The following is a 16969-nucleotide window of genomic DNA, read 5'->3' as shown; positions in this document are numbered from 1 at the left end:
TTACCCAGCACCCAGGACACGGTTGCAAGAGGTCTCTGTGAGGTCGGGGCTGGAAACGCAACTCTGTTGGTACAGCGCTGACCTGGTAGACACAAAGCCCAGCAGGGTAGCTACTGTGTGATTTTTGTTGTTGTTGATGTGGTTTTTTGGTTTTTGTTTTGTTTTTTCAAAACAGGGTTTCTCTGTGTATCCTTGGCTGTCCTGGACTCACTTTGTAGACCAGGCTAGCCTCAAACTCACAGAGATCCGCCTGCCACTGCCTCCCTGAATGCTGGGATTAGAGGCATGCACCACCACACCTGGCTTTACCGTGTGATTTTTTTTTCCATCCTCGGGAGATGTAAACAAACATATTCACTCAAAGCACTGACGTCAGATAAAAACGTTAGTGAACTAATGAGTTTATGAGTGTTATTTACAAGAATATGAGTGAGGAGTTACAGGAACATGGATGGCTCCAAGGCAGCTGGATCATCACCTCAGTACAGACAACAGCCCACAAAACCTGAATCTGAAGTTCCCAGCACAATTTGCAAACATCTCAGCCTTTCTGAGTTTATTTGTCCACTAATAATGACTGTATGACCTTGGGGAGGAGGCCTCCTGAATCTTGTAAATTTCAGGAGACTCCTCAGACTTATGTGTTTACTTACTGGGTCTTAAGGAGCAATTCAGCTTCTTACGACAGAACCTGTGTCTGTGATGCTAAAGCTCTCTTAACCTTGCTATTCAGACCCTTTTGCTGGTGTTTCCGTGTTTCCTATGTTGACTGATGTGTCTTTCTGGTCAAGGTCTCCAGCCTGACTCATCAACTCTTCTTCTTCCCCGACATTGTTTCTCTATGTGTAGCCCTGGCTGTCCTGAATTCCATTTGTAGACCAGGATAGCCTTGAGCTCACAGAGATCTACCTGCTTCTGCCTCTCAAGAGCTATCACTGCACCCAGCTCTGATTGATTCTTTAAGTGGCGGATAATTCCCAAGGTACACTCACCCTTGGGAGCTACAGAAAAACATCTGATACCCCCTCTACCTAGGTAGTTCCAGGAACTAGTGTCACCCTCCAAGTAGGTTTGAACTTGCATCTGAGTTTCCCATTTGCTGTGAAAATCTCTTGGGTGATTTTTGATTTTTGTTTTTCAAGACAGGCCTTAGATGTCCTGGATTCACTTTGTAGACTAGACTGGCCTTGAATTTATAGAGACCTGCCTGACTGCCTCCCAAGTGCTGGGATTAAAGACAAGCCCTCTCTCTCTCTCTCTCTCTCTCTCTCTCTCTCTCTCTCTCTCTCTCTCTCTCTCTCTTTTGGTTTTCTAGACAGGGTTTCTCTGTGTAGCCTTGGCTGTCCTGGACTCACTTTGTAGACCAGGCTGGCCTCGAACTCACAGAGATTCACTTGCCTCTGCCTTGAAGGTCTCTTTATTGCTAGTTTTATGTATTTCTCTGTCTGGGCACTTTGTGAGGGCCCTGAGGAGGCCAGAAGCAGCCACTGGCTCACCAGGAACTGGAGTTTCAGATGGGTATGAGCAGTTAACCCTTGACCCCCCAGCTCCGGGAGATCCAGTGCCCTCTTCCAGCTTCTGGCTTTTTTTTTTTTTTTTTTAATCTAGACACAGTGGTTCACACTTGCAATCCTAGCCCTAGGAAGGCATGGGTACAAGATCCCTAGGGATAGATGGAAGTTGGTTTAGTTAAGCTTTCTGGAGAGACCTAGACCATCTACATTAGTGGGTCTCCGGGTTCTGAAAGCTGTGTGACTCTTCAATGTAGCCCTCATGTTGTGGTGACCCCAACCATAAAGTTATTTTTGTTGCTATTTCGTAATTGTAATTTGCTACTGCTGTGAATCATAATATAAATATCGGTGTTTCCCCTCGGTCTTAGGTGACCCCTGGGAAAGGGTCAGGACCCAAAGGGGTCAGGATGAACAAGTTGAGAACCACTGACAGAAAGCCTCTGTAATGCTATCAGAGCAATGACACCTGGGGTTGTCTAACTTGTGCAGCACAAACACACAAGAAGGTCATATAATTTTTAAGCCAGGTGTGGTGGTGCATGCACGGGAAGGCAGAGGCAGGTGAGTCGTTGCCAGTATGAGGCCAGCCTGGTCTACAGGATGAAGTGAGTGCCAGGCCAGCTACGGCTACATAGTAAGACTTTATTTTTAAAAAAGGAAAGAGGCCGGGCATGGTGGCGCACGCCTTTAATCCCAGCACTCGTGAGGCAGAGGCAGGTGGATCACTGTGAGTTCGAGGCCAGCCTGGTCTACAAAGCGAGTCCAGGACAGCCATGGCTAACACAGAGAGACCCTGTCTCGAAACCTCCCCCCCAAAAAATAAAATAAAATAAAAAAGGAAAGAAAAACATATACTTAAAAAAAATGGTAAGGGGCTGGAGAGATATCTCAGCAGTTAAGAGCACTGGCTGCTCTTCCAGAGGATCCGAGTTCAATCCCCATCACCCACATGACAGCTCACAACTATCTGTAACTCCAGAATCAGGGATCTCCCCCAGATGTGCATGCGGGTAAAACACCAATGCACATATAAAATACATATTTAAAAATAAAATGAAATGGTAAGAAATTCCACACATATTAACTGTCCCTCCTTAGTGTACAGGTAATTCTACTGGCCTGCTCTAAGGGACCTAGCACCTGCTTATGTCATCACCTGCCGCCATCACCTGCTGCTGCTGGTCAGGTGTTCCGTGCACATACCCTGTCTCTCCCTCTGCCTCCTCCCTCTGCCCCCTCCCTCTGCCCTCGTGGCTCTGCTCCTTGCCGTCTGTCACATGTCCACTTGTCTGCCTCTATCACTTCCCCAGGTCCTCAATCCCCCCCTCCTTCCCCCAATAAGCCTTTTACACCAGGTCTGTTGCATGCTGTAATTTCTCAGGGGTCCATCTTGGCATGAACCTGCCACAGATACCCCTCAATGCATTATATTTCATAACATCCCCCCCCCAAAAAAAGCTGATATACAATTGAGTTAAAGAGAAAGACAAATGATGAGGTGTGATGGGGCAAATCATCTACAACTCACCCCAGTTCTCAGGAGGCTGAGGCAGGAGTTCTGCAAGTTCAAGGCCACTTTGAGCTGCATAGTAAATTTCAGACCAACGTGGGCTGTATAGTGAGTTCCGACACGGCAGGGTCTGCAGTGTGAAAACCTGTCTGAAAAATAATAATTTGAAATTTTAAAATATATATATAGAGAGAGAGAGAGGCACACAGTACTATAACACACACACACACATTTTGGGGCTGGTAAGATGGCTCAGTGGTTAAGATCACTGGCTGCTCTTGCAGAGGACCCAGGTTTGATTCCCAGCACCCACATGGAGGCCCACGATGGCTCTATAACTCCAATTCCAGGAGATCCAATGTCCTCTTCTGCCTTCTGCTGGCACTGAGCACGCATGTGGTACACATACATACATGAAGACAAAGCACTTATACACATAAAGCAAAAATAAGTACTAATGTATATAATGCATGTATACATTGTGTACATGTCAATAACGTGTATAATATAATATGAAATTTTTTGTTTTTGATTGTGGGCCTATCCTTTAATGGCTGAGCCATCTCTCCAGCCCAGTAATATGAAGAATTTTAAATGCCACCCATTATTTTGTACAACTAATTGACATATCCCAAAGTAGTTCTGACCTTCAGACTGAGCTCTAAAAGTCATCTCCTAAGCTGTGGCACTCCTAAGCTGTGGCACTCCTAAGCTGTGGCACTCCTAAGCTGTGGCACTCCTAAGCTGTGGCACTCCTGTCTGGCCTATTAATGTCTGTTGATGTGGAGATTTTTTTTTTTTTTTCGAGACAGGGTTTCTCTGTGTAGCCTTGGCTGTCCTGGACTCACTTTGTAGACCAGGCCGACCTCGAACTCACAGTGATCCTCCTGCCTCTGGGCCCCAGCTGTAACTGGATGCCAAGGCTCAGAGGCTGCTGGGGCCCCTAGATAAGGTCACTTCAGCCAAGCATAAGAGGTGCTGGGGGAGGGTGGCAAAGGCCTGCAGGCAGAACTCCTCTGACAGTCCCTCAGTGCTGCTCAGGGGATAGTCAAACCTGAAAGTGGCCATCACAATCGCCTCCTAAGTTTGCATTTGATACCAAGAATAAGGCTGATTAATATAAATTTTAAAAAGTTTTTTTTGAGACAGGGTTTCTCTGTGTAGCTTTGGCTGTCCTATCCTGAACTCACTTTGTAGACCAGGATGGCCTTAAACTCACAGCGATCCACCTGCCTCTGCCTCCCAAGTGCTGGGATTAAAGGCATGTGCCAGCATGCCTGGATTTAAATTTTATTTTATTATTTTTATATTTATTTATTTATTTTGGTTTTTTGAGACAGGGTTTCTCTGTGTAGCCTTGGCTGTCCTAGATTCATTTTGCAGACCAGGCTGGCCTTGAACTCACAGCGATCCACCTACCTCTGCCTCCTGAGTGCTGGGATTAAAGGCGTGCGCTACCACGCCCGGTTAAATTAAATTTTTAAAAATATTTATTTATTATTATGCATACAGTGCTGAAGAGGGCATCAGATCACATTATAGATGGTTGTGAGCCACCATGTGGTTGCTGGGAATTGAACCTCTGGAAGAGCAATCAGTGCTCTTAACCGCTGAGCCATCTCTCCAGCCCCCTAACATTTTAAATTTTTAATAAAATTTCATTTTATTAAAAAAAAAAAGATAACGATGTTAGTTGAACCTCTTAAATGATATAAAGAGAGACCAATGGCTCCCACCTCACAGCCACTCTAAGGTGTAGGTTGTGAGTCCCATTTCTTTGTAGTGGGCTACGTGAATTTGGAAGCTCTCTCCTTCCTCAGAGACACTTTTCAAAGTGTGCGTGGTGTTTCCAGGCACAGAGCCCTTAAAGGAAGCAGAGGGTCGGCCACACAGGAGGTACCCCTGGTGCGACTCCCGCTAGCGCCGTCCTAGTCCCCTAGGCACCCCTTGGAAACCTCCTTGGCTGGACTTGTGTCTTGGATCTCCACACAGCCAGGCATCTGTTAGTCTCCTCGTGGCTTCTGCCCCTATTTTCCCTCCCGGTTGTGTGTCAAATTCCTTCCTAGGCTCCCGGGCTCCTTCTGCGGACTTCACACCAAGACGCTCTCAGCCAAGCGGCACCTTGCTCTTCAGGGTCACCACACACCCCGAACCCCTCCAGGAAGGCGCCTGGCTAATGCCAGCCCCGACCCATAGGGTCTAGTCGGCACCTTGGGGAGGCAGTTGAGGAGCCCTGGTAGGGGGATCTGGAGTGATGGGTGGAAGCCTGGGTGCCCTTGAAGTCAGCTAGGGTCATCGGGACTGGCTGGGGAGCATTGCCCTGACTGGGAGCTGTTGGAATCGACTGGGGTCTGAGCTCACTGCGGGCCGTTGGAGACCGTTGGGGAGAGAGGGGCGTGGCTATTGAAGACAGGTGGAGGATATTTGGATCGGGCTGTCAGACGCTGACAAGTGACCCTTGGGGACAGTCTGGGATCTGTTGGGGACAGATTAGGAACTGTTAGGACTAATCTGGAGACATTTGGGAGCGAGCTGGGTTGGTTGGGGCCTCTAGGGAGGTGTGGAAACCTGAGGGAGGCCAATAGATGGGAGCTAAGGAGCAGGCGTGGCGGAGAAGCACGCCCACCAGAAAGTGGTGCCCCTGTGGCCTCCACCCAGTGTGGAACATTGTAGGATGAGGAGGAATCCAACTTCCCACGCAACTTTGGAGCCAGGGCTAACGGGCAAGAGCATCCGGGGCGCAGAGGAGCAGGGCTGGAACTCAGCAAAGCCCCACGAGCATGGGGCTCAGCTGGTCCCCAAGTCCCGGAACTTGCCTGTGCAGGCCCAGAAGGCCCCTGAGAGTGGGCTACTGCACCCACAGAAGCAGCACGGGGTCTTGAGTTGGACTCAGTTTCCTGTCATACTGTGGATGTTTCCGGACCTGTATGAACACAGACTACAGTATTAGAGGTCGCTGAGAGGTGCCAGATACTGCTAACTTCTGATGCGCTCTGTGAGTGGCAGTCTAAGCTGCCTGTTCCCCCAAAGTCCCCAGTGCCACTGTGTGTCAGGAATGTGTGTACACGTCTTTGAGTGTCCACGTGTGTGTACTCATGTCTTTGAGTTTAAGCATCCCTGTGAGTACATGTGCGCTTGAGTGTAAGTATATGTGTGTGTATACATGTATTTGTGCGTATGTAAGCATGTGTGCTCGTGCTCACTGAGGCCAAAAGAGGGCAGCAGATTGCCTGAAGCTGGGACTGCAGACTGATGTGGGTGGTGGGAAGAGAGCTACAGCCCTCTATAAGAGCTGCAAGTGCTCCTAGCCACCAGCTATCTCCTAGCAAAGGACCCTCCCTTTTATCACATGACAGTGCTTTTCAGAAGGGCTGCCTTGTTCCCTACAGTGCAGATTGGCTCCTGACCTTCTGCTCATGAGTGAACACTCAAGACGCTGATGCTGGGTGTGTTACTGACCGGTGACCAGTAAGGCCAACGTGACAGTAGCAAAGACAATGCAACTAGAAAGTGGTCAACTGTGTGGCGTTTTCTGTAAACCCAAGTCCATAAAAACAAACCTTGCCTACCCTGATAACATGACTCAGAAAGCACCCAAAAAAAAAAAACAGACACCAGGGGTGCCATCGACAGCCACACAGCTCCCAGCCACCCTGCCTTCTGCCTCCAGCCATGTAGCCCACCCTAGGACAACCAGGGAAGCCTGAGCTAAGATCTGATGTCAGGAAGGTCAGTGACCCGCAAACCTGGTTCAAATCTCTGTTCTCCTTTCCTGGTCCCATTTCTCTTACCTGACCATACTGTGAGTACAGAGTCAGTGGAGGCCCAGTGAGCCTTCTAGAGAAGAGCCAAGTTTTAAATTATTGTGGGGTGCACGTATGGAGGTCAGGACAACTTGTAGGAATCCAGTCTCGCCTTCCACCATTGCGCCTGAGGGTGGAATTAGGGTCCCCAGGATGTATAGCTCAGGCACCTTCAGTGGCTGAGCCACTTACTGGCCCAGTCAACATTTCTTTAACCTGGACCCCACCCCCCCCCGCAGCCCCCCACCCCTTACAAGAGTCACTTGGACAAGAGTCTTTCGGAGAGCTTTGGGGGACTCTTGCTCTGTCCTCCCACATCCTCTCACCCTCTCCTTCCCCTTCACAGGCATTGATCCAGGTGCTTGACTAAGGTCACCGTGGGAGCCTGAAGGACGTCAGGACTCAGAGGGCCAGCCTTCTCTCTCTGGCCTCACTCTCCAGGGCCTATGCCTGAAATGTTTCTGCAAAGGCCATGGGGCCTCCCGTATCTGAGCTCAGGAATTAACCCAAGGGATGGTCAAGTTTGCAAAACTTCTTTCTGTACCTGCAGTGCTGCTTTTTACAGGAAAAGGCCCAGAACTCATGCCCTAAAAGGGATACGCCTGGCCTTGCCTTGGCACCCCTCACCTGGTATCTTTCTTCAGAAAGTGAGCTCTCAGGATGGCTCAGCCCCTGGCTTTCTCTCCCTAGGGGCCCAAGCTTTTCTCCATCCTGGTGAAGGGCATATAAGCAAAAAGCTTTGTTCTAGATCCACCAGATCTGTGCTTATGACCAAGGCTTGAAAAACCAAGCTGTCTTAAGATGCCTATGTACAGCCATCTCAGAACCTCCATCTTGCTGACAGGGGATTCATGCTTTGCTATCCAGTAAAGAATGTGAAGAGGAAAGTTGCCAGTGATCTAAATGGCGGCAGTAAATGTGCTGCCCGTCACTATGTCACTGGCCACCTGCAGGTTGCCCACCTTTGTTCTTTGTTCCCTTATCATTCAGCATTTCAGACCAAAGTCCGGGAGAGGACATGACTGCACTGAGTGGAGGACCCTGAAACCAGGTGACCTTGAGATGCCCTGTCACGTTTAACTACTTGCTCAAACCCTGTCAAGATGATTGGCAATGAAACAGCCCACCCAGCTTCCCCTTGTTTTGTTCCCAAAATAAACATGGTGAAGCACCTTTCAGGGATGCAGTTCAGATCCCAAACTGGCTGCTTCCCTTCTCACTTAGCTACCCTGTGAAGAGAGCTGTTTCCACCCCAAATCCAACAGTGACTCAGTTCTGAAGATTTCCTGACATGAGAACCACGCATGGACAAATTTTGTCTTACTGACAGGCCCAAGCTCAGAAGGCACAGGAAGCGAACTCCCAGAGTGGCACTGCTGTTTGAGATGCAAGGCTGGCAGCTTGGTGCACCTGCTTGAGTTGTGCCCTATGGCTGGCATGTTAAAACAATGTCCTGGGGCTGGAGAGATGGCCCAGATTTCCCAAGTTCAATTCCCAGCAACCACATGGTGGCTCACAACCACCTATGTGATCTGATGCCCTCTTCTGGCCTGCAGGTGTACATGCAGAGAACCGTCCACATAAACTTTTAAAAATGTAGCCTGTTATATATTAGAATTCATCTTTGTGATCAACTGCCCTTTGTGGACTAAGTGGTAACTCATGTTTCACAAAAGTTTAAGTACAGTGATCAACAATAAAGGTGCTTAACTTCATCCACCCTTTCTATTGATTGAAGAGTTGTTTATTTTCTCTTATTTCCTATTTCACAAATAAGACTCAGGGTTAGCGTACTGCAGATCTCAGCAAAGGGGCTGATCTCCACATCAAAGAGCATTATTTACAACCACCAGCCCCCAGTTCTTGGCTAGAAGTGCTCTTGCAGCTCCGGCTGGAGGAAAACTCACCAGTTTTCCTCCTTGGCTGCAGTACAGCTAGAAGAGGAATGTTCTTTCAATCCTGATCAGTTACCTGAGCCATCAGATCGGGCACCCCAAGAGACACAGCGAACTGAAGGTGACTCCACATCTACCCAAGATCCTACCCTGGACCTTCCCAGAGCCAAGACAAACGCCAGGCACTAGCCAGGAGTAAAAACCTCAGAGACAATTTTTACAGACTTTATTTTCCTTCCATTTCTCCCTTTGCTCAGGTGTCTGCAGAGCAGCTCAGGACCACTCAGTGGTGGCTCCAACCCACTCAGTGGCCTGCGCTGTGGGAGCTGCTGACCAGTCCTCAGTGGTTGGCTGGGAGCTCCAGTCCTCTGTTAAGAAAACACAAAAAAAGCTATCAGCCCTACTTTCCAACTTACTACCTGACTCCCAGTGTCACAGCCACTCGCTCATCTCCACTGAAGCCCCACGGCTAACACAGCTTCATGCTCCTTGCAGCTGATACCCTGACCTTGATACCCACCAGTAGGGAACTGCTGGATGGGTACAGAGGGCACCTGCACACCCTCAGACCAGTCTGCCACCTCTGGCTGCGCAGCGGTGAACTCAGGAGCTGGTGCAGTCCATTCACCCTGGAATTCCTCCTTGGTCACGGCCTTCTCAGCAGCAGCCTGCTCCTCCTTCTCAATCTAGTTTTTAAAAAGCACGGAAAAGTTTAACCTCACAGAACCAGACCAAGGTCTCCCACTGCACTCAGTGGCCACAAGCACTTAGTAGAGTAAGCCTTACCTCCTCTGGGTCTCTGTAGAAGTAAAGATCAGGCATCACCTCCCATGGGTGCTCACGGGAGATAGTGCCACGCATTCGGAGCACTTCCCGGGCCAGCATCCACCACATCAGACCCACTGAGTGAGCTCCCTGCAAGAGTGAGTCATTAAATACTAGGCTAGGCACAATGACAAGGCCATCCCCACTCACCTCACCTCCCTATGCCATCAAGGCTCCTTGGTCCCAAGTCTGAGTCAGAGCACCCACATGGCAGTTCATACATTGACAGGTGCAGACGTAACACACCTAACACTCACTTAAAAGAACACACAGGCATCATCACACTTGTAGCAAAGGCTACTATCACACCCCACTCACTGGACAAGAGTGGGGTCAGCGAAGGCCTTGCCACTCATTTAGCACACTACCTACACTTGTGAGTTCACCGGCCAGTTTGTGACCTCAACTCCAAGCTCTAACAATGTGCACAGGAACACGTTTCCCAGGGGTGGCCTTTCACAAGCTCTCCATCAGAGCAAGTACCTTGTTGTTGCATGGGATGGCAATGTCAACATAGCGCAGAGGAGAATCCGTGTTGCACAGAGCGATGGTGGGCAGGTTGACATAAGAGGCCTCTGTGAGGGGCTGGTGGTCAGCCCTGGGGTCAGTCACCACTAGAAGCCGTGGCTCCCTGAAGGCTGCTTGGATCTGGTTGGTGAAGGTCCCAGGTGTGAAGCGGCCAGCAATGGGCGTGGCTCCAGTGGCTGCAGCAAACTTCAGCACAGCTCGCTTTGAAGAGATATTAAGTCAGCATTTTTTTTTATGTATACAGTGTTCTGCCTTCATGCACACCTGCCTACCAGAAGCGGGCACCAGATCTCATTATAGATGGTTGTGAGCCACCATGCAGCTGCTGGGAACTGAAGTCAGGACCTCTGAGCCACCTCCAGAGTCAGCATGGTCTCATAGGAAAGCTGTTAATAGCCATTCTAGTCACAAGTTCCCTATCAAGCACTCTCAGGACAAGTACAACACCTGGATGCTCATCTCCTTAGTGCGGGGCTGACTAGAGCCAGCACACCTTCCCCCCTTCTCTAATTAAATGTTTCATTTTGCTTTATAGTTAGTTACTGTGTAAGTGGCTTGCTTGCAACATAGACAAGCAGACCCCCACACACTAGGTGCTGGGTCCCTTGACGAATGGGAACAGACCTGAGGCAACAGTCCTCTTATTCACTGAGTAAGGACGGCCTTCCTCCCATCCTTAACATCTCAAAGTGATCTGCCTGACCCTCCCCGCAGGACAGTAGGAGCCTTTCTGCTGTATCCAAGCGTCTAGACAACACGGCCTTGGGTCCACCCTGAGGGAACCACCCTCACAGAGGCATTAAAGCCAGAAGCCTTGCCAGACTTAACCCAAAACTCAGGGTGAACTCAGCCAACCTACACGCACCAAAATATTTTCTTAGCAGAAAAGATGACACTTTACCTCACTTTCTACAACTGAGAAGACTCTTAAACACACTGCACTGTCTGACAAGAGTGACTGACATAGGACTGTTTCCTGCATGGTTTGCCTCCTCAGTCATTGTCCACAGGACTCTGAGAAGTTGTAGGAATATGCAGGTGCGGACACAAAGCCCAGCTTTATCTCCAACGTTGTGGAAAGGGACTGTACATCACTGGGCACTGCCTATGCTCCCCTACGCCACTAGGACAGGGCCCAGGTAGAGTGACCTCCTGGGGTATCCACGTTGGATGCTTCTACTTTTGCTTTTGTGGACTGCTGTCCCAAAACAAAACTCAAGCCCCATTCAACAAACCTGGCCAGTGTTCCTGGAGGAGATGACGCTGACGTCAGCAGGGTTCTCAATGGCAACAATAGCCCGAGCTGCAAGCAGCAGCTTCTCCCAGGTCCTCTTCAGATTTATGATGTAGATACCTACAGCAGCAAACCAATCTGTTTGGCTTTTTGTGTAGCCCTGGCACTCACTCTTGAGATCTACCTGCCTCCCGAGTGCTGGTATTAAAGGCATGCGCCACTATACCCAGCAGCAGGTGATTTTTATTCTTTGGAGACAGGGTTTCTCTGTGTAACAGTCCTGGCTGTCCTGGAACTCGCTCTGTAAACCAGGCTAGCCTCCAACTCAGACATCTGCCTGCCTCTGCCCCAAGTGCTGGAATGAAAGGAATGCGCCACCACCCAGCTGCAGGTGGATTAAAAAAAAAAGGTGTAAAAGCTAGGTGTGGTGGCACACAACTTTAATCCCAGCACTGGGAGAGGCAGGCAACTCTGTGAGTTCAAGGCAACCCTGGTCTACACAGTGAGTCCAGGACAGCCAGGGCTGTTACAACAGAGAAACCCTGTCTCAAAAAAAAAAAAAAAAAAAAAAAAAAAAAAAGGGTGTTAGTGATCGATTGAGATTGACACAAGCACCCCAAATGAATTTACTAACAGTAACAACATAGCAGAGCAAATGGTTACGCTGTAGGAAGGCAGAAGTATGTGGCAGTGACCACTACCAAACTCCAGTCATAGAGGCAAGCTCTACTGGTGTTAGCGAAAATCCTGCCATATTCAATGTAGCACACTTCCGACACTCAGAAGTTCACTGGCCAAGACTGACCTCCACCCTGAGCTTTAACAGTGTGCACTATCAGTTCCACCAGTCTCTTCTGGGTCCTCTGGACGCCTTCCTAGACACACACACACCCACGACCCAACTCACAACCTAGTTAGCGTAGTGTTCCTCCAAACATCAAAAAGCTCAGCCGGCAGCAGTACTACCACAAAAGCAGCATAGTCAGGAGCTGAAGGAAATTACCCGAATTATGAAAGCCAGTAACTGACCATCACTCTTCCTTTTGTAGATGTACTGCTCCATCTGAAAGTCAAGGTTGGTGCCACCTAAGTGGGTTCCCGCGGCAAGGAATTTGAGGACATCCTCCTCCTTCATCTGCAGGACATCAAGGGCTCCGGACATTGTGTAAGCTTCCCTTTTAAGTTACGACGGGAATCTGGAAAAAAAAAAAAGTTAATTCTTCTAGTTTTTCCTCTCACTTTTCCGAGGCTAGCTCTGACCTAGAACTCAGAGATCCCGTCCCCCGAGGAAGGCTTCTGCCACCAGGTTGGGTACATCCTCTAGGTGAGGCGCAAGTGGGCTGTATTCCTCCATCCCTTTCAACTTCTCTGGCCAACTATCACTAGCTGCATCAGACCTTCCCCGAAAGAGCGGCTTTCGCAGCAGAGCACACACACCAGTTTTGGCCAACTGCAAGTTAACGCTTCCGCGGGCAGAGTTACTAGTAAAGTTTGAGCACGCTACAGTGAGCTGTGCAAGGGCAGCCATGTTTGCGGTGCTTCAGGATTTTTCTGTTACTTCGAGCCTGTGACCGGCAGTTCCGAACCCACCACTACGAGCCTCACAAGCATTTCCCCAGTACCCCGCCGCCAGGCCCCTCGAGCCCGGCAGATGGCCCTCGGGATGGCTGCCGCCCCACCCCACCAGAGGCCGCCACGTGGTGCCGCCGCTCCGGCGGACGCAGCCTCGGTGCCCTCCGCGCCCGTCCACGGGGCGGGAAGGTCGAGCCCTAGGGGCCGGGTGGGACCTAGCAGCCCCGAGAGACTCACCAAGAACAACGCCGTATGGACCCGTCCCTGGGCAGCGTGGAAAGGACCGGCCACCGGAAATGACGTCCTTAAATAATCCACAGGCAGCCAATAGCAAAGCAGGTTAAGCGAAGAGGGCAGAGCTTTCGCTACGGAAAGCGGCTTGTGGCACATGCGCAGACCCGCTGTGGCGCGCGCAGAGCGGAAGTTGGACTAGCCCGCGAGCCGGAAGTAGCTGCTGGCCGGAGGGGTCGCACTCAGTGTCTTGTCTTGTTTAAAGTCCTGCTTGTGTACTGTAAGCACAGCCTATTGCCCCGCGGTCTATGGAGGACGATTTACCGACAAGCAATTCAGCCTTATCTCTGGGATGCTTTCTTGAAAATATAAACAAGAGTACGCATAAAATTATCTTTTGGTCAAAGAGAAAATGCAGTTAGTAAATTTATTCTGTCCAGCTGGGTGTAGTGGCACACACCTGGCAGGTGGATCTCTGTGAGTTCGAGGCCAGCCTGGTCTACAAACAGAATTCCAGGACAGCCAAGGCTAACAGAGAAACCCTGTCTCAGAAAAAAAAAAAAAAAAAAGTTTATTCTGTCCAATAGAAAACGATGCAGACGGGGCCGGGCGTGGTGGCGCACGCCTTTAATCCCAGCACTCGGGAGGCAGAGACAGGCGGATCGCTGTGAGTTCGAGGCCAGCCTGGTTTACAAAGCAAGACCAGGACAGCCAAGGCTACACAAGGAAACCCTGTCTCGAAAAATAAAAAAATTTTAAAAAGGGGGGGGGGGGGAGGAAAAAAGAAAACAATGCAGCCATTTAAGGATAAAATGTAGCCTATGACACAAAAGAATTGAAACCTGGAGCCAAGTACATAAAAAATGACACCCTGTGGGTAAACAATGGCCATAAAAACAAAACCGTCGGTGAAAACAGTGTTTACCTAACACACGCAGCCTATGGCATGTAGGCTGTCCCTATTTCTTTGACACACTCTCAGCATCACAGCCGTGAATAACAAACAGGCTTTAAGCCTGGGCCACCTAGGTCAGAGCAAATTAACCACCAGAGCACACACCCACCCTCCTCTCTGCTCCTTGAAGAACGGAAGGGCTCCTTCCTACATTTGAGAACAAAACGCTGGGTACCCAGTAGGATAATTACAAAGTGTTGAAGGGGATGTGGAGAAATTTGGATAACAAGTCATCTATCTACAAAGCGTTTCCATGTCACAAGTCACCTAGAGATGATTTGGAGTAGATCTGGATTATGGTTAATACCAGACCATTGTATATTAGGGACTTGAGCAGCTTTGGGTTTGGCATCATGGAAGTTCTGGAACACAGTCTTCAAGCCAGTAAAGTCTCATCATATGGCTGTGGGTGCAGCTCAGGGGTAGGGTGCTGCCTCACACCAGCTCCCAGAACTTAAGAGAAAGAAAAGCTCTGGCCTGGGCGTGGTGGTACACACCAGTTAGTTCTAACACTCTGGAGACTGGGGCAAGAAGATCATGAGTTTGAGGCTGTAAAAATACCCTGTCTCAAGAATAAATACATATAACAAAGTAAAACTAAGGTACAAAGTATTAAACTTGCCACATCAGGAATGTGCACCAGAAAATTCTGATAAAACCTAGGTCCTCTACACAGATGCAGCCCATGGGTAGCTCAGGCTACATGTGGGTCCCTAGTGCAGGAGCCAGGCTGTCCCTGACATGGACTCTGCTGATAGCTTTTTGATCACATCCCCTGGCAGGACTGTCTTCCCAGGCCACAGAGGAGGAGGACTAACTCAGTCCTGGTGCAACTTGATGAGCAGGGGGAAGGGAGACTCCCCTTTTTAGAGGAATAGCAGAAGGGGGGAGGGGAGGAGGGAATGGGAGGAGAGGAAGCAGGGGGCTATGGCCAGTATGTAAAGTGAATAAATAATCTAAATTTTAAAACCCGGAATACTCTAAAATCTATTAAATGATGTATTCAATCCAGGCAGTGGTGGCATAGGGCTCTAATCCCAGCACTCTGTGAGTTGGAGGACAGCCTGGTCTACAAAACTGAGTTCCAGGACAGCCAGGGCTACGGAGAGACAAAGACTTGTAAAAAGGCAAAAATCCGAAGCCAGGCGTGGTGGCGCACGCCTTTAATCCCAGCACTCGGGAGGCAGAGGCAGGTGGGTCGCTGTGAGTTCAAGGCCAGCCTGGTCTACAAAGTGAGTCCAGGATGGCCAAGGCTACACAGAGAAACCCTGTCTCGGAAAAAAAAAAAAAAAAAGGCAAAATCCGGCTAGAGAGATGGCTTAGAGGTTGAGAGCACTGATTGCTCTTCCAGAGGTCCTGAGTTCCGTTCCCAGCCACCACATGGTGGCTCACCACCATCTATAATGTAATCTAGTGCCCTCTTCTGGCCTGCAGGCCTACATGCACTGTATACATAATAAATCGTTAAAAAAAGAAAAAAGGCAAAATTAGCCGGGCGTGGAGGCACTCCCCTTTAATCCCAGCACTTGGGAAGCAGAGGCAGGCGGATCTCTGAGTTGGAGGCCAGCCTGGTCTACAAAGAGCATTCCAGGACAGCTAGACAAGAGAAACCCTGTCTCGAAAGAAAAAGGAAAAAAAAAAAAAAAAAAAGCAAAATTACAGAAAATGAGTGTTGGGATTGAGAACGAGGATTATAGGTGGCCGTGGGTCTCACTGGGGGCAGGAATATTGTAAAACTAACTTAGGGCCAAACTGCCCTTGAGACAGGGTCTCCCAAATGGAGGATGACAGGCCTGCACAACCTCACTGGACCGAAGCTTTTTCTTGTTTGCTGTTGGTGAGGGTGGGGATTGAACCCAGGACCTTGCATGTATGAGCACTCTAGTCAGCCATACATGGCATTATAGATGGTTGTGAGCCGCCGTGTGGTTGCTGGGAATTGAACTCAGGACCTTTGGAAGAGCCATCAGTGCTCTTAACCTCTGAGCCATTTCTCCAGCCCTTTCCTTCCATTTTTAAGACAGGGTTTCTCTGTGTAACCCTGGCTATCCTAGACTTCACTCTGTAGACCAAGCTGACCTTGAACTCAGAGATATTCCTGCCTCTGCCTGCTAAGTGCTGGGACTAAATTGGATTTTTTTTCTAGGTTTTTTTGAGATAGGGTTTCTCTGTATAGGCTTGGCTGTCCTAGACTCTCTTTGTAGACCAGGCTGGCCTTGAACTCACAGAGATCCACCTGCCTCTGCCTCCTGAATGCTTGTTTTAACCAAGTGTACCACCATGCCTGGCTAAAAGCTGATTTTTAAAAAAGATGTATTTATTATTATGTATACAGTGCTCTGCCTGCATGTACACCTGCAGGCCAGAAGAGGACATCAAATCACACTATGGATGGTTGTGAGCCTCCATGTGGTTTCTGGAATTGAACTCAGGACCTTTGGAAGAGCAATCAGTGCTCTTAACCTCTGAGCCATCTCTCTGGCCCCCAAAAGCTGCCTTTTTAACATTAAGTTTTAGGGACTCATGGCAGGTCAAAAATTAAATCACCCTAGACTACTTCGTTATCCTCAGGAAGTGAGACATACTAATTAGGTTTACCAATCAGAACTTCTTTTTTTCTTTTTTTAAAAGACAGGTCCAGCTGGGTGGTGGTGCATGCCTTTAATCCCAGGATTCAGGAAGCATAGGCAGGCAAATCTCTGTGAGTTTGGGAGGCCAGCCTGGTCTACAGAGCAAGTTCCAGGACAGCCAAGGCTACACAGAGAAACCCTGTCTCGAGAAACAAAAACAAAACAAAAAAGACCAAACCTAACAAACAAAAAAAGCCAGGATGGGATCGTGTAGCTAGCCCTGGCTGATCTGGAACTCCCAGAGATCCACCTGGCCCTCTTAAGTGATGGGA

At 49.2% G+C, this 16969-nt stretch overlaps 1 protein-coding gene and 3 non-coding genes across 4 annotated transcripts; all 4 read right to left on the bottom strand.

Moving 5' to 3' along the window:
* Window positions 1–8943: 8943 nt before the first annotated feature.
* On the bottom strand, window positions 8944–13254 carry Rpsa (ribosomal protein SA). The gene is made up of 7 exons (XM_051140467.1): window positions 13119–13254; window positions 12339–12505; window positions 11311–11429; window positions 10031–10276; window positions 9509–9637; window positions 9243–9408; window positions 8944–9090 (listed from the first exon to the last, which is right to left on the bottom strand). Exons 2-7 carry the CDS (start codon window positions 12469–12471, stop codon window positions 8996–8998), a joined length of 888 nt encoding a protein of 295 aa, XP_050996424.1. The 5' UTR covers window positions 12472–12505; window positions 13119–13254; the 3' UTR covers window positions 8944–8995.
* LOC127184505 (small nucleolar RNA SNORA62/SNORA6 family) lies at window positions 9831–9977 on the bottom strand. The gene has a single exon (XR_007830144.1). It is a non-coding gene; the product is annotated as a small nucleolar RNA SNORA62/SNORA6 family (small nucleolar RNA).
* LOC127184501 (small nucleolar RNA SNORA73 family) lies at window positions 11043–11245 on the bottom strand. The gene has a single exon (XR_007830141.1). It is a non-coding gene; the product is annotated as a small nucleolar RNA SNORA73 family (small nucleolar RNA).
* LOC127184503 (small nucleolar RNA SNORA62/SNORA6 family) lies at window positions 11990–12143 on the bottom strand. Its single transcript, XR_007830143.1, has one exon. It is a non-coding gene; the product is annotated as a small nucleolar RNA SNORA62/SNORA6 family (small nucleolar RNA).
* Window positions 13255–16969: the final 3715 nt, after the last annotated feature.

The sequence above is a fragment of the Acomys russatus genome, chromosome 32 (genome assembly GCF_903995435.1).
Source record: "Acomys russatus chromosome 32, mAcoRus1.1, whole genome shotgun sequence".
NCBI classification, from domain to species: domain Eukaryota; kingdom Metazoa; phylum Chordata; class Mammalia; order Rodentia; family Muridae; genus Acomys; species Acomys russatus.
The sequence above is the reverse complement of the archived record's forward strand: the minus strand, read 5'-3'. Positions and strand labels throughout refer to the sequence as shown.

Bases quoted from the DNA above. Each gene is read 5' to 3' on its own strand.
- Rpsa (XM_051140467.1), bottom strand. From the start codon at position 12,471: ATGTCCGGAGCCCTTGATGTCCTGCAGATGAAGGAGGAGGATGTCCTC. The intron at 11,430-12,338 runs GTCAGTTACTGG...TTGCTGCTGTAG, and splicing joins CTACAAAAGGAAGAGTGATG to GTATCTACATCATAAATCTG. The intron at 9,091-9,242 runs GTGGGTATCAAG...TTTTCTTAACAG, and splicing joins CATCCAGCAGTTCCCTACTG to AGGACTGGAGCTCCCAGCCA.